Genomic DNA, 26,008 nt, shown 5'->3' on the forward strand with positions numbered 1-26,008 from the left:
AGAGAGAGAGAGAGAGAGAGAGAGAGAGAGAGAGAGAGAGAGAGAGAACCCTGAGAATCCCTCAAAGTATGAGTAAGGAGTACATATGATCAAAGCTAAGCAGACATCTTTTATGTTCCTTCTCTCCATCTGAAGTATACACTTCATCATCCCCAACTTGTTCTGCATATTGCAGGGTCAAGCTCAAAAACCAAGCAAAGGTGGAAGGGAAAGAAAAGGAAAAAGCATTTAAATAGCACAGGTCTTAAACCCTCAAAGGGATGGAAATGGAAGAAATATTTATTTAAGGGGCAACACTATCCATGTTTATGGTCACAAGGAAAATCTAGATTAGGCTATCATGCAACACAGCTGGAGAGAGATTCCAGTGATAAGGGAAAATGGGAATGGGATTGAAAGGAGCCTTGGGAAAGGAATTCAAGTCACCTTTCCAGGTCTGGGCGATACCTTTGCTGGTCTGGGCTTAGAGAAGCCTGAATTAGGTAGAGTTCAAGGTGGAATAAGTGATTAATAAGAGCGGACAAACTGGTCAGGGTCCTTGAGAAGCTTCATTAATAACGAAGCACACAATAAATGCGAGCAGTCTACTATACATTACAAATAAATAATTACATAGAAGAACCAAGATAAATGATGGCCATCAGAGAAATGGATGAATTACTTTTTCCAGAATATAAATTCATTTACAGAATCTTACAAATAAAATGGTTACAGTCCACATGACAATATATTTTTTTCTTATAACACCTGAGTTTTTAAAAATAACATTGTGATGGAATTGTAGAACTATAAAAAGAAATGAACAATAAAAACTCAACTCAATTGATTTCCCCTTTTGCATAGCCTCATGCAATGTGTACTGCTAAGTGAAATAATACAGCACCTCTTCAAATTGCCATCTTGAGACCACTGTGTTAGTAGATGGCTCATTTAAGAATAGAACAAAGGGAGGCAGACTGAAGGGCCTCTTACAAACCCAGGATGAAGAGCAAATAAAGGTTGGAGAATATGCCAACAATGGGCATTCAAGTGGTAACTTCTCCAAATCTTTACACCTCAACACAGCTCCTAACTCTTGCAGAGGTTGAGAATGACTCTGGGATCTAGTAATAGAAGGAAAAGCTGCCTCCCCCAAAAGCAGTAGGGAATAGTATCATAGCCTAACTTTGTGTTCTCTCCTTCCCCAGGGATGAAGCACTAAACTTTTTAACACTTTCCTCTTCCTCCATCTCAATCCTCTCCTATTTCAGACAGTAAAATAGTGCTAGCCCACAAAGGCAGTAAAAGTGGGGGCAGGATGAATGAGTTTTTTGGAGGGGGAAAGCAAAGCAATTGGGGTTAAGTGAATTGCCCAAAGTCATAAAACTAGTTAAGTGTCAAGTGCCTGAGGTCTGATTTGAACTCAGGTCCTCCTCACTCCAGGGCTAGTACTCTATTCACTTCGGCCACCTAGCTGCCCCAGGATGAATGTTTACAAAAAAAAAAGATGGGTTGTTTGGCAAAAGCAGGTTAGTTAAAAAAAAAAAAAGAAACCCTGCATGTTCCATTAGTATCTACACAATGTCAAAAGAATGTGTGGAAGATAGTCCTCAGGCCCACAACATAATGCATTGACCCCTTATGGTAGATGTGTAGGACACAGATAGGAGTCGCACAGGATAAAAAGGAATAGATGGGCTGCAATGTGTATTTCTCAAAAAGGCACCTACCTGAATGACTGCCAGATTCATTAAAGTAGTGGGATATTTGATTTTTTTAGAAAAACTTCATGTTAACAGTTATATTATACTTTGACTCCTACTAAACTTGTGATATTTGGGGGAGTAAATATGAATGAATTAAAATTCATCTACAGACAATCCCTAATTAAGAGATTACATTTCAATTTTCAAATAGAAACAATACTGTAAGAAGTGGTTATGCCTAAAGGCCAGCCCTCAAAAGTCTGTTTAACCCATATCATACATTATATATAACCAAATGCAAAAGATGTATTAGCCTTTGAAGTCCCTTCTAACTCCATTTTTGATCCTATAATTCTATCAACAGTGACAATTCAGTACCACTAATTACCACATGTAACATTACATCCAGAGAAAAATGCATTTAGAGTTCTAAGTAGAGATGTTAATATCACATTTTTCCCTTTCAGAAACATGAAGAAGAATGGAAGATGGGGCGGCTAGATGGCAGTTAGTAAGAACGCCAGCCCAGGAGTTGGGAGGATCCAGGATCGGTTCTAGCCTTAACACCCACACAAAACTAGCCGGGTAACCTTGGGCAAGTTACTTAACCCCGTTTTTTAAAAAAAAAAAAGAAGACTGGAAGATATTTCTGGGCATCAGTAACTTGATAACTCTCTAATCTAACTTTAAGGTCCTTTCCTATACATGTATTAAAGAGCAAGACCTTTTGCATACCTCTTTATCTATATCAAGAAAAGTACCCCTTTAGGTCAATCATTATCCCAAGTATTATGTATCAGGTAATAAAAGACTACTGCTTCATAGGTAAGGAGGGGATAGGAAAAAAAGTCTGTGGGGTAAGTGGCCTCCAAACTGCTTTCTCCACCATCTATTCTTATGTTCTTTATGTATAAAACTGGCCCTAAATATAAGAGACTACTTAATAGCCAATGGTGATTTTAAAGTGAATTATACTTACTCATCCAACTCTTCCTCTTCAGTTTTGGAAATATCTGCATAAAGGTATTTGCTCATATCCACAGGCCTTAAATTTTTCCTTTTTGTAGGTTGGGAAGGAGAATCTTTTATAGTTACAAATGTTTCAGGTTCTGGGTCTGGCTCATCAAATGGATTCAAGTACTGTGGAGCCTGTACTTCTTTAAAAGGATTGTAGCTATCATTATAAAAAGATTCTTCTGATTTTCTAGATGAAGTTGTTTCAGTAGGTGGTTCTATAAAAACAATTACAAGAGAGAAAAAAATGCCAAACAAAATTAGTATTTTAATATCAATACTTGGGGTCTTTATAGTTATACATAAATTTAGAACAATAATAATTCTTGTATTAAGAATTATGGCAGGATCAACAGAGTAAAGGATAAAATGAAAATAAGAGTTTTACAAAGGTTGACTAATTTTATAGATATCATACCTATGTTTTTAAAAATATACAAAATATGATAGGTCTTGGAGTTATGATGGACATTAGAGATTGCCTAGTTCCACTAATTTTACACCAAGAAAAAAAAGCCAGGAAACATTAAGTGATTTATACAAGGTATTTTATGTAATAGGGAACAAAGATAGTATTTGAGCCTAGGTACTATGACTACAACAATAATTACCATGCTACATGTAAAAATAGATTATTAGTTTTTTTTGATTCCTATTAGCAAAAACATCCATTGTTATTTAAGATTTTTAAAATCAATGGCAAATTAAGCAATTTGCCCAATAAACATACATTTCAAATTGAATATTTGCTTATTACCAGTTATTCTTAGGTAACTAAGTCACCGTGTCATTCAATTCAACTGTGTAAAAGGAATTATAATTGCAGTGTAATGACAAAGTTGGATCAATTATTTAGAATTACATAACTGTAAAAAAAAGTTTAAAGAATTAACCTTAGAGTCTACATTACTATTTAAACTATAGTAAGACTTGAAATAATAGAGGAAAAGACATGAGAAAAGACATCAATTTAGAACCTTATCTAAAATACATAGTAATTTTTTTGGTAGGAGTCTCCAAATAGAATGTGATTTTTGCCTTTTTTTTTTGAGGGCAATTGGGGTTAAGTGACTTGCCCAAAGTCACACAGCTAGTTTTTGTGGTAAGTATCTGAGGCCAGATTTGAACTCAGGTCATCCTGACTCCAGGGCCAGTGCTCTATTCACTGCACCACCTAGCAACCCCAGAATGTGATTTTTATAATACTATAAAAATGGAAATTCAAGCAGATAAACTATTCTTTATTAAAGTAAATTTTTACTGGTATCTTGAAGTTTTTTTGTTTTGTTTTACCATCACAAGAATTTCTTAATAGTATTTCCCTCTCCCAAAGGTCCATGCTGTATAATTTTTTTTGTAAAAGGAAAAAGAAAAAAATCAATAAAAGTGATTATTTCATCAAAAGTGTCTGAAAACATACATTGTTCCATACCAATGAGCCTGTCATTTCTGTAAAGAAGTGAGATAAGAGTATCTTCTCATATATCTTCTTTGGATAATGCTTGGTTTTTATAGTTTTGCAACATTTATTTTTGATTTCTTTATGATTATTATTTCCATTCACATTGTTGTACTAATTGTGTATATTGTTGTCTTGGTACTACTTACTTCCCTCTGTATACAGTCATGTACATTCTCCCATGCTTCTCTGAATTCATCACATTTGATATTTCTTATATTTACCCATTCTCAAATGAATAGGCATTTACTTTGTTTCCAATTCTCTGCTATCACAAAGAGCTACTATAAATATTTAATGTATATGAGGACTTTCTTTTTATCAATGATTTCCTTGGAGTATAAGCCCAATAAGAGAAACTTTGGGCCAGAGAGTATTTTTATGTCATTTTAGTCACATTATTTGCATAATAACAAATTGCTTTTCAAAATAGTTATACTGATTCACAATTCCACCAACAATGCATTAGTGCGCCTATCTCCTCTCCCCTCCCACATTAACTATTCCAATTTAAAGTGAAATCTCAGTATTCTTCTGATTGTTGTTATAAGTGATTGGAACATTCATGCGATTATGTTTTCTTTTCTTCTGAGAACTGTTTGTTTAATCTTTTGATGACTTAACTATCAGGGGAAGGGCTTTTCATCTTTATATATGACACTTGTCTATGTGTCTGATTTACCAAACTCTTACATGAAAAATCTGATTCAAAGATTTTTTTCCCCATTTGACTGCTTCCCTTTTTATCCTAGATGCAAAAATTTTGTTTGTATGGAAGCTTTTCAGCTTCATGTAATCAAAATTATTTATTTTTTTGTAATTGTCTCTATTCTTTTCAAGAATACATCTTCTACCCATAACTGTAAGAAATATGTGAACTGCTTCTCTCCTCATTTTTAATAGTATGATCATTAATATTAAAGTCAGACATATTTAGAATATATTGTGGAATATGGTATAAAGTGTTGGTTGAAGCCTAATTTCTACCCAACTGCTTTCAACTTTTCCCAGCAGTTTTATCATCCTAAATAATTTATGTTTAATGATTTATTAACATTGTGTTATTAAGTTCCATTGTTTCCAATTCTCCTTTGTCTAATCTGTGCCACTGATTACTTCTCTATTTTTTAACCAATGCCTGATGATTTAGATGATTATTGTTTGGTAGTATAGTTTGAGGTCTAGAAGTCTTAATATTCTAGATTTATTTTTCCAAATGAATGTTATTTGATAAAGCTCTAAAAAGCATCCCACTGAATTTGATTGCTACAGCATCAAAATATAAATTAATTTCGGTGGTAGTGTCATTTTGAAATTGATATGTATAGAAACATGAGCACTGAATATTTCTTAAGGTATTTAAATTAAGAGTACCTTGTAATTAAATCTACAGAAATCTTTTGTGTGCTTTGGTATATTGCTCCCAAGATTCTTTGTAGTAATCTGAAATGAGATTTCTCTATTACTGAAAAATAATCTTGGATTTTATTTTTATCATATGGAAATGCAGTTGACGTCTGAGAGTTTATTTTGCAGCCTGCAACTTTGCTGAAGTTGTGTCACAATTAGTATCTTTGCTGATTCCCTATGATTTTCCACATACAAAATCATATAATTGACAAATCGGGATTAAGTTTATTTCGTTGCTTTGGCTTTCATTTTTTATAAAGCAAATTCAATTCAAGAGAGGCTGTTAAGGAAGTCTGTGAATAGAACACCTGGCATGGAGTCAGTCTGCCTTCCTCACCTCCTCATCAACTTCTTTGGCTAGTCTTTTCTTTTTTCTAGTCCCTTTTTCAAAACAAATTGCATTCCCTCATTCTCTTCCTTAATTCTCTTCCCTTTCCGCTTATTCTAGACTTTTATCCTTTGATAAAAGTTCAGATTCAGCCTCAGAGATCATATCTGTCCATCACTTTCCCTCTGTCTGTTTCCTCAACTATAAAATGTGGATAATAATAGTATCTGCTTTCACAAGGTTATTGTGAACAACAAATGGGATAAAATTTTCAAAGAGTTTAGCACAGTACCTGGCATATAATAGATAATAAATACTTCCTCAATGCTCTCCTTTTCTATTTTGATACTATATGTTTTCAGTGATGTAATTTTTTTCCCTAAGGACTGCTTTGGCTACATTCTAGAAATTCTAACATGTTGGGGGCAGCTAGGTGGCGCAGTGAACAGAGCACCAGCCCTGGAGTCAGGAGGACCTAAGTACAAATCCAGTCTCAGACACTTAACACAAAAACTAGCCATGCGACCTTGGGCAAGTCACTTAACCTTTTTTGCCCTCCAAAAACAAACAAAAAAAGATATTATAACATGTTCATTCATCATTATCATTCTCTGTCACTTAATTATAAATTATTTGTATGATCTGTTATTTGGTCTACTCACTATTCAGGATTTCATTGTCATTTCCATTAGGGTCTGTATCATTTGTGATCTTTGAACTGACTGCTATTTGTACTGTTATGGTCTTTAAGGCATGGTTTACTATTTATCCTTTTTTATATTTATTTTATACAACTCTATGCCCTAATATCCAATCATTTTCTGTAAACATTAGATATGGTACTGATAAATATGTATATTCTATTACTTACACACTTAGAAGATGCCATAAGTCTTTTACCTCTAGTTTCCCTTACAATGTGTTCAACTCTGTATTTTCCCTTTTGTTTATCTTTGTTATTTGTCCAAATTGAGAGAAGATATTAAAGTCTGATGCTGTTTTCTTTTAATTTGGTTAATTTTGCCTTCATGAATTTACATGCTAACATTTGGAGCATACTATTTTAACACTAATACTAGTTTGTTACCTAGAATTTTTTTCATGTAGTTTTGACTACTTTTTCTAAATGTAGTTTTTCTTTGTTTATCTTTTTTAGTTGTGCATATTTGTTTTTGCCATTATAGAATTTACTACTTTTACTTTTTTTTAGATTCACTTGATGGCCAATGAGTTTTGTTCAATTGCTTCAGTTTTGTTCTGCATGTCTCTGTTTTTGCATGTAAAGAAATGATTGTGGGACTTTTTTGTGTTTTTAAAGACTGTGTCTGTCTGTATGTCACCTAGGCTAAAGCTGCAGGAACTACTCATGGATCTAATCTCACTTATTAAAGGCATGGGAGCTTTGACTGCTCCCTTTCTAAGCTGAGCCAGGTTATCCCTCCTCAGGCAACCTGATGGGTCCTCTAGGTCCTGAAGTCTTATCAAGACTTAGTGAGGATATCCAATGGGTTTAGTCCAGTGCATTTCTGAACTTCCAAGATCAACACATCCACTAGCCTCCACCTCCAAGGTAGCTGGAACTAGACATGAGTTACCATATCCATTGGGTTTTGATTTCTTATCCAATTCATTTATCTTATTTTATTGAACTGTTTAATCTATTCATATTTAAAGAAATATTTTTCTCCATTTGTCTCTAATATTGTCACCCCTCCCCTCGCCCCTGCCCCTCCCTGCCAATTAGGAGTTACTGTTCTTCCTCCTCTGCAAAGACAGTACTTTCTCTCTTTGCTTAGTTTTGCTCAATCTATTCCCACTAAATCCCACAGTCTCTCTTTCCCTCAATCTAATCCCCACTCCCTCCATCCTTGTTTTTGGACTTTTATTTATGAATTTCTTTTTTCCTTTTATCTCACTATCTAATTCCTCCCCCTTTCTTCAATTAGGTAGTCAAGTAAAATCTGCCTTCCTCACCTCCTCATCAACTTCTTTTGCTAGTCTTTTCTTTTTTCTAGTCCCTTTTCCAAAACAAATTTCATTCCCTCATTCTCTTCCTTAATTCTCTTCCCTTTCTGCTTATTCTAGACTTCTATCCTTTGATCCATAATTCTTATGCTTATTTCTTCTTTGCCTCTGTATTTTCCATGGAATTAAAACTTTTAAAGCACCTATTTTGAGATTCTTCTTCTATTGTTTCTATTATTCTGTTATTGCCTTATAAATCTTACCCTTTCTTTTTTTTCTGTTTTGCATCACTCATAGAAGTATGAAATCTTGAGGAGATAAAAAGGATATACATTGGCTCCATGGTGGAAATTTTCCTGCATTCTTGGTTGTGCAGTTCATTCTCTTTCACATCTTACATGACATTTCCTTTCTGGGTCATGCTCTCCCACTCTTCTGAATGTCAGTTGCTTATACCAAAAATCTGATTCCACTTCTCCCAAAGCATCTCCCCATGAAGGCATAGTGTTCTCTCTAAGCACTAGAATCTCTGCAGATTATACCATTATAAAATGTCTATCTTTCATTATAGACTATTTCTCTGCCCTCCTCCAAAGGATTGTTCTTAAGCAGGATGCTCTCACCTGATTAATAATTCCCCTTCGTGTCCACTGTTTTAATCCTCCCTTTGCAAACTCATCTAATTTAATGTAGCCCCTCTTCTTGCTGAGAGACACCAGCAGTTATTTTCCCCTCATTATTTACCCCATACTTGAATGGTCTTGGAACATTGCTGTTGGTTCAGAGCTCCTGAGACCGTTCTGCAGATAGAGAGTGAATTCTGTCCACTGGTGAAGGACAGTCCTGTTGTTGCAGAGGTCTTAGAACCTTGCTGTTGGTTCAGAAGCCCTGAAGAAGGATTTTCTTGTTGTATTTTTACAGAAATCCTGGAAGAGAGTTTTGCTAATGTTTTCAGGGGTCCTATGACTGTTTTGCAGAAAGAGAATGAATTAATGAAGACACTGGCAACGTATCTTGTGGCCTTGCTAAGCTATGTCTCCCCAGGAACAAAGATTGCTGAGAACTTGCCTTGCGTCAAGATGAAGAAAAGACCTCTCTTTGGCTATTAGATGCTGTGCTTAAACTTATTGTAACTCTGGGGTAGATTCAATTGTGATCCAAGGGTGGGGAACTTTTGACCTTTTTGTGTTCTGTGATAGCACAAATGAATGTACTTTACTTATGATTGGAAACTAATCTCCATTTGAGAAGAGGGGCTTTGTGATGGACTAAATGAATGTACAGCCTAGGGGTGGAGTAGTATTTAGAAGAAGGACTTTGTGACTCATTAAATGAATGTAATGTCCAGGGGTGGGGTAGTACTTGGAGATTATTGTATCACACTTGGTAAATGCTGTATTTTGAATGATGTTAAATTTTGATTCTATCTGTTCTTAATTTGTCACTGAATGAAATGGAGAGCACCTATACTGGTATTTTGAACCTTGGGAAGTTGCCTTTGCTTGGCATTACAGGTACATTACACATTTCCATCAGTATTCTTCCCTTCTTCCCTTTTACATGCCCTGTAATTCTACAGTTTAATCTACCAAAGGAAAAAAATAAGATTCACCTGTAGACCAGCTGTTGGGAGGGTTTATTCTATGGTGGTTCATACCAGTTCCTATAACATCACTTCTTTTAAGTTCAACTTCCACCCTCAATTCCCTTGTATACTTTTATAAAGAAATATCCTAACTGACCCTCTGCAGTTATTTTATTGTAGTTATTTTTAATGTTTTCTGCTTCAGCTCCCTCCCCCCCAAACCACAGGGTAATTTAGTGCTTGACTGTTTAATTTGTTTACCTTTCTTGTGTTCCAGTTGTCTGGAACATTTGTGCTTACATCTGGTGTTTTGTTTGGCAGGGGTAGGGAGTGCTTCAAGTGCCTCTTTCACTGAATGTCTATGTTTTTTCATTGATGACTAGACTCAGGTTTGCTAAGGGTGTCCCTTTGGGTTGCATCTTGAGCTCCTTCACTCTTCTGAATATACCTTCCTACTCTGGTTCAGTGATTTTGGGTGGGTACACAAGAGTTGTTATTCAAATTTATTTTCCTTCATGTTTGAAAGACTCTTGGTTGCTTTGCACATTTTGTTGTCAGTCACTGGAATTGTCAAATTTAAATGTTAGAGTTTGCAGAATGCTTGTCCTTTTTCCTGGAGATGATTTAAGATTCTTTTGATTAGCACTTTGTTTCCTGTACTCAGAAGTTCTGGGCAGCTTTCTTGTATTATTTCTTGCATTCTAATGTTTACATTTTTTGACTTGTCCTTGTTGTTGTCTCCATGCATTTTGTTTTTGAGATTAATATGTTTTGCTTACATAGATAGTGTGTTCTCTTAACACTGCTTTTTGTTTCTCGTCTTCAAAACTGTTATTTGTAGTCCCAATTAGTTGTTCTGTCTCATTTCTTGGGAGTGACTTGACACCATGAATTCAACTTTTTCTATCCTGCCAATTATTTCTGTTAACACATGCCATAAATTCTGCTCTTACAATTCTTATTTATCTTTTGAATCATTTAGCAACTCTTCCTGTAGTTCCATGATCTTTTGGGAATCCATATGGTGCTATGCCTCATCAAGTGTTGATTCATTTTCCTTTGTCTCACACTATTTATTCATGAATGTTTGGACTTAGATGTCCTGGAGGTTATCTTCCCTGTTGACTTATCTGCTGCTAAAGGTTTTTAAACTGAGCTTTCTTTGTTCTAAGACTTTTGGTAATTTCAGTCTTTTTTCAATTCCCTTATTGCTTACTTTCTAGCTCTCTTCCCCTTTGTGGTGGATCCCTGGATGGGGTATACCTCAAAGCTGTCTCAATCTTATCCCATGCCAGCAAATTCACTTTTCACAGGCCTCAGTCAATCCTTACCCCAAGTGACTTTCAGGGTACAGAACTGGCGCTAAATGAATTTCAGCCCTTTTTAATACAACCCAAATACACATACTAATGTCCTGCCCCAGATCACTTAGTTTTTCAGTTGTATGTTTAAGTACCACTGAAGCCTTATGTCCTGCAGCCCTAGGCAGAACATGCTTCTGTTTTCCTACAGAAAATTCCTTCCACAGATGGAACTTTATAACTTCTAACCCTAGAGAGCTGCCTGGAGAAATGAGATTTACATGATCATAAAAGCAGTACATTTCAGAGACAGGAAATGAACTCCTGCTTAAGACAAGTCCTTCAGTCAGTACTCTGTTCTGCCCCTCACTTAACAAAAGTCCTGCAGGAAATGCAGTAAAGGGGAAAGGGTGAAGGTTGAAGAATAGAAGAGCAGATAAAAGTACAAGTATTGTAAATTCTCCTTCTGAAAAATAACTGACATTTTTGAGAATTTTATCTAATGACACTTATGTACTTATATGTTCTAAAATTTGATGAAGATATGTTGTGGACTGGGGTTTTACACATCTTAAAGTTGAACAGTTTTTAAACATCATACTAGTATATCATAGTTCAGAAAACTGAATTTTGTCTTTATATTGACTTAAAATATTTTTGGATTCAAATTATATAGAATTTGTGAGCTTTGAAAAAGAATTCATCATTATAAGGTTAATTAGTATTGCAGGGAATTACAAAGAGTAGAATAAGTTTAAGGAAAAATACAGTTTTCTTTTTAAACACGAGAGAAAGATGCAGCCTTTATTCTTGTAGATACACTCATAATAATTTCCTTTAATCACACTAACATACAATGGCAATAACCATATCACTGAAAAATACAAATTTCTAATCCTTGATTTAGATTACCAAAAATAAAGTCTTTCTGGAATATGTTGTGAAAAAAATTGACAAAGTTAAATGGAAATAAGATTTTATTTGTACATTTGTGAAGAAAATAGCAAAAATTGATCCAAACATAATCACCACACACTAGGGAAAACCAAAAGCAAGAAAGCATTTGAAAGCAAAGCATGATTAGAAAATGATATAATAACAAAAGAGGGTTTAAGGTAAGATTATTTCATACAAAAGCTTACAAACACATCTTATAATTGTTCTTAAAAGAACCACTAAAGTGCAAAATGTCAATGAATAGATAAGAAGCCTTTGAACAAAGTGAAGAGAAAGGGAAGATTTTTTTTTAAAAGGAAATTTAGAACTGTAAAAACAAACTGAATTATCATTACTATCTTGGTAGTTTTTTCTTCCCCAGCATAGTTCTGTTATTTAGGCACAGGTCTTAATTAATCAAAAAAGTAACATACAATTTTTTAAATGAGCATTAGTATATTGGATAACAGTAAGACCAGCAAATAGTTATGTCTCAAAGAAAACAATATCTTACACACAAAAAAGATAATATTGAGTACTATATTCCTTCCTAGGCCTACAAGTCTGATTCACAATCTGGAATTATAACTATTAGTCTCCTAACCTGATACAAAAAGGATATAAGGTTATGATTATGATTTTTTTCTTTCTACTTTAGTTCATGGTGTTTTTATTTTAGAAAATAATTTAGGTTTAATAATAAGTTATATTCTGAAATAAGGAATTCAAGTATCATTAAAAACATTTAGGCAAATTATTCTTATCCTTAAGTGACTAAGATTACCTTTCTAACTTTGTGAAAAAAGATATTTATACTACCTGGGTCTCAGTTTCTACATTTGTAAATTGAAGGGAATGTAATTAGATGAATTCTAGATTTCCTTCTAGATCTAAAAAGGTTTCTGTTTCTACTGTTTGCAACAATTCTTCTCAGGATGACTGTTAACTGACCAATATTTTATCATAAAACAAATACTGAAAGTATATTATAAAATGTTCTGTTATTCAAACTTCACACAAGTTTTCTAAAACCTTCTCTCTACTTAACTATATTTAATGACAAAACCCCTAGTGATTTGGAGGCAGGCATTTTTATTGATTTTTGGAGATAAGGATGGTCTAGGAAAGAAAGAGGGAGAGAAAGAAAAGAATGAGCTATCATTTTAAAAGAATGACCCCTCAATCTGCAACACAGCAGGTTTCTATCATCAACTACAATCTTCCTTTAAAGATCCTGAGGGTTCAAAAAAAGCTAAAAGACTAAAAGTGAATATTAATTTCCCCATTTACCTCAGTATAGCTATTATTAACACCAAGGCTTTACTACCTAGTTGACTGACCTAGAACAGAAGTATAAAATAACTAAAATTTAGTATTATATATAATTTTTAAAAAGAAATCATAAAAGATAACTGTGCTGCTGTAATTACTTTCTTCATTACAATATACAATGATATGATCCTAGAAACTTAGCTGTGATTTAATATTAAAATACAGATATATAAAAAAAAAAAAACTTACTACCTTCTGAATCAGGATCTCCAAAAGGATTTAATTCAGCTACATCAGGATCACCAAATGGATTTGAACTCAAAGTGGTAAAATCTTGTTCTTCTTCATCCAAAAAGTTAAGCTTGTTGATAAGTTCTGAAAACAAATTTAAGGATTTTTTCATTAAGGCATAGTTTTTGAATAAACTGTGATCACATTAAACATCTTAAATTCTAAAAATTCACACCAACAGTCCCTGGAAACAATAAGGTATGTATGGTGTTTTACCAATGGCAGGAATAATTCATGTATTTTGTAGCACACCAACATTTTCATGTTAAAAAAAGAAAATTAATAGGATACGTTTTCCCAGATTGTTTCAATTCTGGTTCTACTCTAGTACGTGTATATGGCATGGGACAAGCCATTTCATTTCTCTGGATTTATTTCCTCAATTATTAGAGGGTTTTACTAAACGATCCCTAAGGTGTCTTTCAGTTTTAATTCCAATCTAAACTGGCACAATAAATAAATACTGAAATAGTTAAAAGGTTAAAAACAATGAGTAATTCCCTTACTTACAAAACATGAATGTTGGTTTTAGTATTGAGCATAAGAAAATGATTTTAAAAGAACATATCAATAATACACATAATTCAGACAGTTAAAATAAATGGCCAATCATACATAAATTCTTAAGGTATTTAAAAATAATTCTCTATTAGGATATCTTGTTATGAGGCTATCACCAAGATGATGGATCATTACGTTGTTTCCCGTTGGTGCACTACAAATTACCAAACAGAACGTTCAAGGAAAAAGCACAAAGACAAAACTGACAGCTGAACACAGGCATAAGTCAAGAAGTAGCAGATCACAATAAATACAAGCAATCAGAAACGGAAAGAAAGGGGGTAAGCTCATAGACCTTCAGAAGAACTGGCTGATTTAGCTGAAGGAATATTTGCTTGCTTTATGCAGTCATCTTGATCTTCATCTAAGCTGCTCAGAGCATTCAACTGGTTTACAATTTCTGTAAACAGAAGCCAGTCAAGACAAATGTAAGGTAAGGTCATTTAATTGAAAAGCAGTAGAAGCATGCAGTTATTAAACAAAAAAAAAGAGAGAGAAAAAAGAGAAAAGACATTTTGTTAATCAGGAGAATCCATTTAAAGTGTGTTATTTCTTTGATCCATCATAGACTTATGCATTAGAATATTATGCTTTCTCAGAATTTGAAAAAGAAGAAGCACAGTATGGTTAAACCACTAGGGGAACATAAAGACTATGCAAATGAGCACATCAAACAAAGACAATCATCAAGAAGTTAAAACTGGCTCCCAGAATGAGTCACTCCTTTGCGTTTGTGAATAAAATTTAAATTTTATATAAAACTTCACACAGTATAAAATATTATTCTGAATTAAAACTAAATTTTCTAAAAACATTTTCAAATCAATTATGTAAATTAGCATGGATTGATATTGGAGGATTTTTTAAAAAATCAAAACTGAAATAGAAAAGTCAAATAAGCAGTATAGTTCATATTCTCCTGTTTTCCTTGATTTTTCGAGGAAATTTCTGTTAAGAAAACAATGCATTAAAAATAAATAAATAAAAAGAGAACAATATATTGTTTAAGGGATGTCACCTCTAAGCTTACTGATGTGGAATTTTTTTCTTTGCTTTTTTTTGAAGGGGGAAGGCAAGGCAATTGGGGTTAAGTGACTTGCCCAAGGTTACACGGCTAGTAAGTGTTAAGTGTCTGAGGCTGAATTTGAACTCAGGTCCCCCTGACTCCAGGGCTGGTGCTCTATTCACTGTACCACCTAGCCACCCTTGTGGCATTTTTTTTTTTTTAGCAATTGGGGTTAAGTAACTTGCTCAAGGTTACATGGCCAGTTATTTATGGGTGTGGTGCTAAGTATCTAAGCCTGGATTTGATCCCCAGGTCATCCCGACTTGCTGAGCCACCTGGCCGCCCCTAAGCAATTGGGGTTAAGTAACTTGCTCAAGGTTACACGGCCAGGTGTTTCTGGGTGGGTGCTAAGTGTGTGAGCCCGGGATTCAATCCCCAGGTCATCCCGACACTGGAGCCGGTGCTCTTACTCGCTGTGCTACCTAGCCGCTCCGGCATTTTTTTTTAAAGGAGGGGATAGGTGGGTAGAATCCTTCTAAACGTAGATAGAATAAATTTGAGGGATCAAATAGAATTCTTCATAAGGTATACCTCCTGAGTTTTAAGGTTACTTACATGGTTGTCCTCCAAACTTAAAAGACTAGCTTATTTGGTTACAAAAATAAGGACCTTTTAAATGAATATGAATTATAACAGGCCACCAGGTTCCAGAGTTGTTTAAATTACACCTAAGACTAACTTTAGCACTGAGATACTTATGCAATAGTATGGCCAGTAAGATGGAAAAAAATCACTAATAAATAAGTATTTCAATAATAATAATAATAATAGCTAACATTCACATAGTACTTAACTCTGTTACAGGCATTGTTCTAGTGCTTTACAATTATTATTTCATTTGATCCTCACAACAACCCTGTGAGGTAGGTGCTATTATTATCTCTATTTTACAAATGAGGAAACTGAGGCAAACATACATTAAGCAATTTGTTCAGGGTCATACACAATTATTTAAAATAACTGAATATTAACATATGGTTTGTGTATGTAAATGAGTATCAATGAGATATTGCTTTATCAAATATATTTATGACAAAGGAAAGATATATATATATGAAAAGAGATTTCATAAATCAGTACTGGAAAATAAAGCATTTTGTGAGGTAGTCTAGAATAGGTTCACAAAGTGGGTGACACTCCTGGAGAGTGCTGGAAAGATCCAAGAGGGATGGTAGCAGTTTGAAATGTTGCAAATTTAAAAAAACAAAACAAAACATTAAAGGGTTAAAAAAAAAAGTAGATTTCCAGGGAAGTGCTAAGTAATTATTTTGGAAAAGGGGGCAATAGGCCAAATAAGTCTGGTAACCTTTGAGACTTTAGATAACATTCTTATGTTCTAGTATCCAATGAAAAAGTATAAAGTTCTACTGGGCATGATGGTTTATTCCTAAAATCCCTGTTCCTGGGAGTGCTGAGGCTAGAGGATCTCTTGAACTTAGGAATTGAATTCTAAGCTACAGTGAGCTGAACTAAATTAGGTATCCACACTAAGTATTGCATCAAAGTATGAAACTCTTGAAGGGGAAGACAGGTGATAGATCTGGAAAATAGACTAAGGTATGAAATCACCCTTCCAATGTCCATCTTTATAGCAAAGGTATAACAGAAGAAACATAGGACAGAATCATGCACTCTTAGCCTGGAAACCAGAAACTGGCAGTAAATCTGAGGGAAGAAAGATGTGGTGTGGAAGAAGGGGTGAGCTTTGAAACTGGAAAAGAAAACCAATTCTAAAAGCTAAATGAAAAACAACTAATGAAACATAGGCTTTAGGATAAATAAGACTACTAGATAGAACCATATCAAATAGGCCTATCCAAGTTAGGTTGAGATATAAACTACCACAAGAAAAAAGAGTAATGTTTTACTTAAGGGAAACAAGCCATACATACCTACCTATGATTAGGAATTGCTTTGAGATTCCTAGCTGGGTCAAAGAGATGGGTCAGAGGCAAAAACAGGACTTGAGATGGGTCAGACAAAATATCAGTTTACCTGGGTGCTGAGATAACTAGTGCAGACACAGGAGGTGCTGACAACTAGAAATCAGTAGAGGTGGTCAACAGGCCAAGTCCTGGGCTTGATGGTAGAAGAGAAGAATGGTATAAAGGTATGGTCCCTTAAGTTTAGGCTCTGGAGTCACAGATAGTCAGTCATGTGAGAGAAGAGTCAGATAGTTTACATAGTAGAATGAGGAACAAAGGAAGTAACATAGGATCTCTCTAAATAAAGGGAGAACTTCCAACAATTTTGACTTGTCAAAAATGAAAACAGACTGCTTGGTAAGCTACTTAGTTTCCCATCACAGGCAATGCTTAAGAAGAGAATAATTATTTGCCATGTACATTACAGAAGACTTTCCTAAGTGACATTTAGATAGTGCTTTAAATTTTTCAAAGACTTTTTCATATATTATTTCATTTAAGCCTCAAAGTAAGCATATAAAATAGGTACTTCTGGTATTATTTTACAGAAGAGATTCAGTTACTTGCCAGTGAACATAGCTAGTAGGTGTGAAAGGCAGATCTAAGATTTATCAGTAAGAATGAAGGCTCCTATTTCAATTTTTTTCTTTGTATACCCAGAATTTGGTGTTTAATAAAATGGTTGTTGAATTGTTGAACTGAATCAGACAAGAGATCTTGAAGAAGGCCAATAAACTGAGGGCCTGATACTTGCCAGCTAGTCAACAAACATTTATTAAGTGGTTATTATGTGTTAGGCGTTGTGCTACATGCAGGGAACACAAATACAAGAAAGAACACTCAACCTCAAGGAGCTTATATTCTAATGGGGGAAGACAACTCATAAAGGGAAGCTAAAATGGTGATGGGAGGAGAAAGAGAATGAAAATACCTTGAGTGGGAACATGGTAGGAAAAGTCTGGAGTGTATCCTAGCGAGGAATGAGAAATTGCTGGCTAGAATGTAGTCCTTAAATGAGGGACTGGGAGGAGCCATCAAATCAGGAGAGGCCACAGGGGCTGAAGATTACTTGCAATGTGTGAATTCCAGGGCTGGAGTGAGCTAATAAAATTAAAGAGCTTCCTAAGTCATGGTAGAGAGTCCAAAGTGCAGCCTAAACAAGACTTGAGTACTTACTCATCTTTTAGCTATCTAAATGTAGCTATGCATAGAACTACACTGTGAGAAAGGATAGTGAGAAAGGGTCAAGCAAGACTCTTCCCTCTCCAATTCACCCAAATAATGTTATGTGTGTGACAATCCTAAATGACAATCCAAAGTGACAATCCTAAAACACAGCTCTTACTTGTCATTCCCTTACTCAGTAAGCTCTAGTGGATCTCTATTATTATTGGATCAAATACAAATCCTTTTATTTGGTATTTAAAGACTTTCACAACCTCATTCCAACCTACTTTTCCAGACTTATATATCACTTCCCTTGCTGAATTCCACAATATGGCCAAATTGGCCTTCTGTCTACTCTTTACATACAACATTCTATCTTTCTCTCTATGCCTTATAGAGGCTGTCCCCCATAACTGAAATAAACTCTCTCCCCACATCTGCTTCTTAGAATACCTGGTTTCCTTCAAAGTACAGTTCAAGCACCACTTCCTTTAAGAGGCCTCTTTTGAACTTCTTAGCTGTTACTTCCCTGAAATTTTCTTGTATTTACTTCCTATTTTGCATAAACTTACACAGATTCACATTGTTTCCTCAATAGAATGCAAGATGTTTGATGACTAGGACTGCTTAATTTCTATGTAACCCTAATGCCTAGTACATAGTAGGCACTTAATGCTAACAGGTTGGCTGCTGGAAAATTAGTTTTCTTTTTTAAAAATAATTTTAAATACATAATAAGAAAAGAAAAAAACATCATTAACTTAAATATTGAATACAAAATAAGAAATGAAAAAAAGCACTGCCAAGAGAAATCAAAATATACAGCAGTAATTTCCATTTCAAGAAAGCCCATAAAATAAATATTACACACTATATTCAGAACTGTCCATCTTTTCTTTACTTCCTTGTAGGTTTTCTTTTGTTCTCTGCTGTGCACTTTTTACTTTGTTCTTTACCCCCCTCCTCCCTCTTTCCTCTCTTCTCCTTAGAAGGTACAATTGAGTATGGATACACACACATGTATACATACATTCGTGTATACACACATATACAAAGATATATACATGCATATATACATATATACTTAAGATATCTACAATTATACTCATATATAGACATATGCATCTATATAAGACCATTCTGTACTTATTTGTCCTCTTTTTCTCTGAGAGTAGACCTTTTCTTTCTTGTGTGCAAGTCTTTCCATATTTTTCTAAGTCTACCAATTCATCATTTCCTACCCCACAGAATTATTCCATTCTTATACTGTCTAGTTATTTTAAATAGTCTAAAAGAATGTTGATTAATATGGCTGGCACACAGTGTAGTTTTCCTATTTTTCTCTTATATTAAATTTATTTTAGCTCTAACTTTGAGATCATGATTACTACCCTGCTTTTTTTCCCCTAATAAATTCTACTCCTGATGTTTATTTTATGTTTGTATCTCTTATTTCCTATCTCTCCTGAATCCTCTACTTCTACCCTACCTTTACTTCTACACTATTTTGCCTTCGAATTCCTTAACCTATCCCCCCCTCCAGGGATCTCTCCCTTATTTTCCCATTCCTGCTAATCTAAACACCCTTATATTACTACACCCCCCCCACCTTATCCTATTCCCTTACCTTCCCCTCTAAAAATCTTTCCCTTATTTTCTCCCCACTCTCAATTGCCTTAGCCTTTTATTTCTTTCTGAATTTAAAAGACTTTTATACCCTTCCAGATCCCTTTTTAATCCATTGCAGATGAAAGTAAGGTTCCAGAACTATCAGCCCTCCTCCCCCATCTAATTCCTCTGTGTCAGTTCTTTATCTCATATCTCATTTGTATAAAATAATCACTCTTTTTACCTGTTTCTAAATGGTTTTACTTTTAGTTTTTTGCCCTTTGGGGTTAAGTAACTTGCCCAAGGTTACATGGCTAGTTTTTTTGTGTGGGTGTTAAGTGTCTGAGGCCTGAACCAAACTTGGGTCCTCATGACTCTGGGGCTGACACTTTACTCACCGCGCCGCCTAGCCGCCCCTTTAAAAAAATTTTTTTTTTTACTTTTTTGGGGGGAGGGCAATTGGGGTTAAGTGACTTGCTCAAGGTCACACAGCTAGTTTTTGTGTTAAGTGTCTGAGGCCAGATCCAAACCCAGGTGCTCCTGACTCCAGGGCCGGTGCTCTATTCACTGTGCCACCTAGCTGCCCCAATGGTTTTACTTTTAAAAATCATATTATACTCGGGTCTACTCCAATCTTTCTTATGAATTACCCCAATTACTAATAACAATTTTAGACACACATTTTACATTTCATCATATAAAAGATAAACAGTCTGTCCTTATTGAGTCCCTTGTAATTAGTTTTTGATAGGCACTTTATATTTCTCTTGGATCTTATATGTCAGATCTTCTATTAAGTTCAGGTTTTGTTGTTGTTGTTGTTTTTAACAAAATCCTTAAAGTCTGACAATTCATTAAATGTTCATTTTTTTTTCATTCAAGATTATGCTTAGTATTGCTGGGTATGATATTTTCAGCCACAACCCCAGTTCTTTTGATCTTCAGTATATAATATTCTAGGACCTGCAGTCTTTTAGTGTTACTGCTAGGTCTTGTGTGATTTGTAACTGTGGCTCTGCCATATTTAAATTGTTTTTTTTTTCTTGTTGCTCATAACATTTTATCCTTCAGCTGGGAGTTTTGGAATTTGACTATGATGTTCTTCTAGGAACTTTTATTTGTAGAATCTCTTTCAAGCGGTGACTGGTTTTTTCTATTTCTACTTTATCCTCTTGTTCTAGTGCTTCAGGACAATTTTCTTTAATTATTTCTTGTATTATTGTATCAAGATTCCTTTTTTGATCGCAATTTTTAGGTAGTCCAATTAGTTTTACCAAGAGAAATGAATATTTACTATGGAATCAACAACATATAACAAATGTTAAGTAAAGTAACTTGAGTGTTTAATATGATTCATTCAAGAATAGCTTCCTCACCTTTTGGTTGCGCAACCTTGGTCCTCACTGAATTCTAACACACTGAAAGGTGGTAGAGGGAAGGTGGAACCTTTCATAATCTCATCAAGGCAATATCTAGTAAGATGAACACATCTCTTAAAATAAAAATCTGTTTTTTTTTTCTCAAAGAGATGAGATGGAGTATCAGAAAGCACATACAAGTTATAGAGCAATGTTATTCCTGAGGAGGTTATGTGTCCTTGTTTTTGTGGGTTTATTCTGAGATTATTAGGAAAAGAGATGAACAGAGGTATGAGTTGGGTGGACATTAAAAAAATAACCACAATTATGAAGTAAGACTAATGAAATCTTATAAATGTTTTTATACTGAAAGATAAACTGAAAAGCTTTTATTTCAGACATCAAATAAGAAACAGGAATACTGGACTCTTAATTTGACATACCTATTTTGCAGATGAACTCAGAGTCTTAGGATCTGTGTTCTGGTTCTGGCCCTGACACTTATTACCTGTGTGACCTTTGGTAAGTTACTTAATTTATCTGGGTTTCACTTTACTTATTGATAAAATGATAGTACTAACCCATATGATTTTGAAGTTCTAGATCTATGATAGTAAAATAAAAATTAAGAATACCAGAAAGACCCTTATGTCTGCTGCAGTCATTTACTAGAGTAATATAATTTTATCTAAATAAAATGTATCATCAGAGGTCTTTTAAACATTCAGGTTATTTTTACATATATCCTTTCTATATGCTCATAGTATTGTTACTGGCAAAATATTAGAAGGGTAACAAACTATACTAATAGTCTATATTAAACTTTTTAAAAGAGTCAACAAGACTCTGAGTGCCCTCTATGACTTCTAAGACCCTTCTAATTCTCAAAACCTATGACTCCCTATGTTAGCTTATAAAAGACTATTATAGCTATATAACCAACTACATGAATAAGGCATCGTGGGAAATACCCAAGAAATAAAAGACAGTTTTCCTACCCTCAACAAACTTAATCTTTAGTTTACAGAAACAAAATCTGTACAACAAAAATAGCTTAAAACAAAACACAGCAATATATGTAGTGTTAAACAGTCATAAATACAGTAAGTACAAGAGGAGGTTAAAGTAAAAGGAAATCAATGTGAGATACTAGTGGGGAAAGAATTTATGAAGTGAGAAAAGAAATGGCATGCCATTGCTCCAGGTTTCTCATACAATTCACTTGCTAAAAGAAGTACGTGAAGATGCTTTTATGATTAGCTCCCACAAAAAGCCCTTGATTTTTTTTCAAGGTAATAGGTTGCAAAATACTGTTTCTTTAAATGTGATTGTCTTATTTCCTCTACATACACACACACACACACACAAACATATTTATATATGTATAGATAGATACAGCTATTGTAGATACAGATGTAGATATAGATACAATCACTTAGTTATTAGGTTTAAAAAAACAGCTCTGTTTGGTTTCTTATGAGAAGTTTTTTAACTGATGAAGTTTGAGGGCCCAGCTACATATGAGCTTGCAATAAATGAGAATAAACTAAGTGAGGCTGACACATTATCTATTTTTGTCACCTTTCTGTCATGTCTTAGATAGATTGGTAACCATGGGGAATAAGATTATTACATAAAAATTCATCTATAAATTGCCACAAGAAGTAATGAATTAATAGTTTCAAACAAGTTTTCATATTTTTTACCTGTACTCAGACTTTATCTTAAATTATTGCAAAGCTATAAAACTATACCCAGCAATATGTCTTCAGAAGCCTAGACAGTATGCAAAGGGGTGTGATAAAGTTTCTTCTTTGGAAAGGCCATGATAAAGAAAAACTGTCTACTGAGTCAAATGGTTTTCCAAGAAACCAGAATAAAAGCTCCAAGATCCATCCCATCCCATCCCCCCAAGCCAGCCAAAAAGAAAAAAAAAACAACCTTTGTTCTATGAAATAACAAGGCCAACCTGTAATTTTTGCAGCCTTTTCCTCTTGGTTCACTCGGTTCTCTTCATCATCTTCATTGTCCTCTTCAAAGTCATCTAAATTGCCAATGTCAGCCTGCTTCATACTCATCAAACTGGCCAAACTTTGCATGTCTTCATCCCTAAACCAATCATTCAAAACAATTTATGTCATCAAATGGTAATGGCATTAATATTTTGTTCTTATAAAACACACATCTTTCACTGCTCTTGTCTATGAAATGCAGGGTTAATTAATCACTGTTGAGGAGAACACTAAAGTACTATGGAAAAATCAAATTTACTTTAACATTGCACTTCATAAACAAACAAATAAAAAAACAGATCCGAAACATGCTTCCTTATCATAGAATCTAAGAACGGAAACTGACCTTAAAAGATAATCGGGGCAATGTGTACCTGACTGAAGAAAGTCATGAATCTCTCCAATGTTTGTGTTGCCTCTGCTTGAAGGGCTCCAGTATGGACCATTACAGTCTCAAGTGTTCCTTTCTATCATATCTAAATCTACTACTCTATAATATCCAGTAACCATTCCTAGTTCTGCCCTGTAGGGCTAAGCAGAACAAGTCTACTTCCTCTTTCACATGACAGTCTTTCAATACTTGGAAACAGCTGTCAGGTCCACTCCCTCTCTATGTTCTGTTCTCTAGTCTAAAGCACTATCAGTTCTGTCCACTGATTTACATGTGGCAATATTCTCTAGTCTTCTCACCATCCTGGTCCTCTTCTTGCGGATGGTTTTTAGTTTGTTAATAGCTTTCCTAAAACATGGTCCCCAGAATTGAATAGAGTATTCCAGATATGGCAAGATTAGTGTATATTTACATATATATATATAAATTTTTTTTTTGCTTTTTTTTTGGAGGGGAGAGGGCAGGGCAATTGGGGTTAAGTGGCTTGCCCCAAGGTCGCATGGCTAGTAAGTATTAAGTATCTGAGGCCGGATTGAAATTCAGGTCCTCCTGACGCCAGGGCTGGTGCTCTATTCCCTGCACCACCTTGCCACCCGTCAGTGTATATTTGTAATAATAGAACAATTATTTCCCTCATTCAGGACACTGTATTTCTCAAAATGGAGTCCAAGATCACATCAATTTGGGGGGCTGTCATGTCATACTGTAGAACATACTGAGTTTATGGTATTGCTATAATCCCCAGATCTATTTAACAGGAATTGCTGGGTAGCTTGGCCTCTTCTTAGCTATATTTATAAACTGTTTTTTAATCCAAGTATAGGAATTTACAGTTATACCTATTAAATTTCATAATATTCTATATGGCCCAACATTTTAGCCTGTTGAGATATTTCTGGATCCAGAATGTTTTCTAGCATATAAAGCCCACACCCCAAGCTTTCTATCATCTTCAAATTTCAGAAGTAAGTCATTAATATTATTTATCCAATCAAAGAATCATTTGCTTTGAAATAGGAAAAAGAAGCAAAATAAGAACTCAGTAGTTCAGAGTACTAGCCACTATCTGTTATTAGCAGCCCGTACATTCTAAGAAGTGATCTTATCAAGTTGGGTTTTTGTCCTCTTACAACCAATATAGCTAAAAACATTTTTAATTGTCCTTAGCATTCATCATGCCTCAGCTCGTTTTAGGTTTTGGTGTTCCTGACATAATTCTTACATGATCATACTATGGCAGCAGAGCCAAGATGACTGAATAAAGGAAGCACTACATGTCAGTTCTGCTAATGTTTCCCTCCAAAAAAAAAAAAAATACCAAAAACCAACTTTACAATAATGCCACAAATCAAATTCTGAACTGATATTTTTCAAGCCCAAGACAACTTAGGAGGTCAGAAGGAGAGGTCTACGATACTGGGATAGGAGTTGGCTTGGAGTCCATATTGTGGCAATACTAGCTGTGGGGCTTGGAGGTGGTTGCAATAGCAGCAACAGCACTCCGGGGAGCTTTCAGCCCAAGGTACAGTGAGGAGATTGGACAAATGGTCAGAAAAAAATATATAAGGGACACCTGTGCTAGCACTGGGCACAGGACTGAGCACTATTTGGTAACTCCACTTCCCATATCCACTTCTGTTTGACGGTGGAGAGTAGCACTTACGGTTGCAAGGAAGAACTGAAAACTTACAAGCACACCAGAACTAGTCGGGCAGAAAGCAGCACTAAAAAGCTTGAAGTTTGAGATAGCACCCACCTTTCACCAGGTGAGCTGAGCCCAAACTTTAACATTAAATTCAAAGTCAAGATATGGGCTGGAAAAATGAGCAAAGATTTAAAAACAAAAAGAACCTGACAATAAAAAGCTACTGTGGTAACAAGAAAGATCAAGGCACAAACTGAGAAGACAATCAAGTCAAAACAGCTACAAAGAAAGTCCCAAAGAAAAAAAATATAAATTGAACAAAAGCCCAAAGAGAATTCCTGGAAGGGCTAAAAAATTATTTTAAAAATCAATTAAGTGGTGGAGGAAAAATTGGGAAAACAAATGGGAGGGATGCAATAAAATCATGAAAAGAGAATTAACAGCTGGATAAAAGAGGCGGAAAAAAAAATACTAAAGATTTGCCTAAAGCAATCAGCAGATCTGGAACTGAACAGGTTTTCTGACTCTAAAACTAATTTAAAAAACAAAACAAAACAAGAATTCTTTCGCAAAATCCTGGAACATCTTGCAATTCTGATTAAGATTCAATGCTGAAATGAAATAAAATTCTACAATATGATAGATTATCTGGCCTCATTACTAGCTGTGTGATGATGGGCAAGTCACCTCTGTCTATCTCAGCTTCTTCACAGGGAGAAAATGGAGTTAATTAATAGTAGCCTCCTGCCAAGGTCATTATGAGTAAAAAGTTCAATAAAATTTGTAAAGTATTTTACTGACCATAAAGAACTATTTTGTCAACTATAGTCACTAAGCAATTTTTTTTAAATCACTTATTCTATGAATTAAAAAAGAATGGTTAGGAGAACTAACTACTTATGAATAAATTAAATACTAATCACTAATTTTTTTAAAAAATCATGTTGTTTAAAGTGTTGTAAAGATAATTTATTTCAGGGAACATTTAGTTAACAAGACCATTTGCCAAATACTGTTTCAGACACGGGG

At 34.7% G+C, this 26,008-nt stretch overlaps 1 protein-coding gene across 7 annotated transcripts in view; it reads right to left on the reverse strand.

The window, feature by feature from the left end:
* EHBP1 (EH domain binding protein 1) overlaps nucleotides 1-26,008 on the reverse strand; it is a 422,755-nt gene that overhangs the window by 196,915 nt on the left and 199,832 nt on the right. For 6 of the 7 annotated variants that reach the window (XM_069069006.1, XM_069069005.1, XM_069069007.1 and 3 more), the window contains exons 7-9: nucleotides 22,901-23,040; nucleotides 13,208-13,330; nucleotides 2,665-2,917 (exon numbers count right to left, since the gene is read on the reverse strand). In XM_069069006.1, the coding sequence (XP_068925107.1) occupies nucleotides 2,665-2,917; nucleotides 13,208-13,330; nucleotides 22,901-23,040 (516 nt within the window). Of the gene's footprint in view, nucleotides 1-2,664; nucleotides 2,918-13,207; nucleotides 13,331-14,102; nucleotides 14,208-22,900; nucleotides 23,041-26,008 lie in introns of all 7 variants that reach the window. The other variant, XM_069069010.1, reaches the window with a different exon arrangement.

Source organism: Petaurus breviceps, unplaced genomic scaffold (genome assembly GCF_028583685.1).
Source record: "Petaurus breviceps papuanus isolate PSGF00001 unplaced genomic scaffold, PetGlider_PUasm1.0 90775, whole genome shotgun sequence".
Classification (NCBI taxonomy): Eukaryota; Metazoa; Chordata; class Mammalia; order Diprotodontia; family Petauridae; genus Petaurus; species Petaurus breviceps.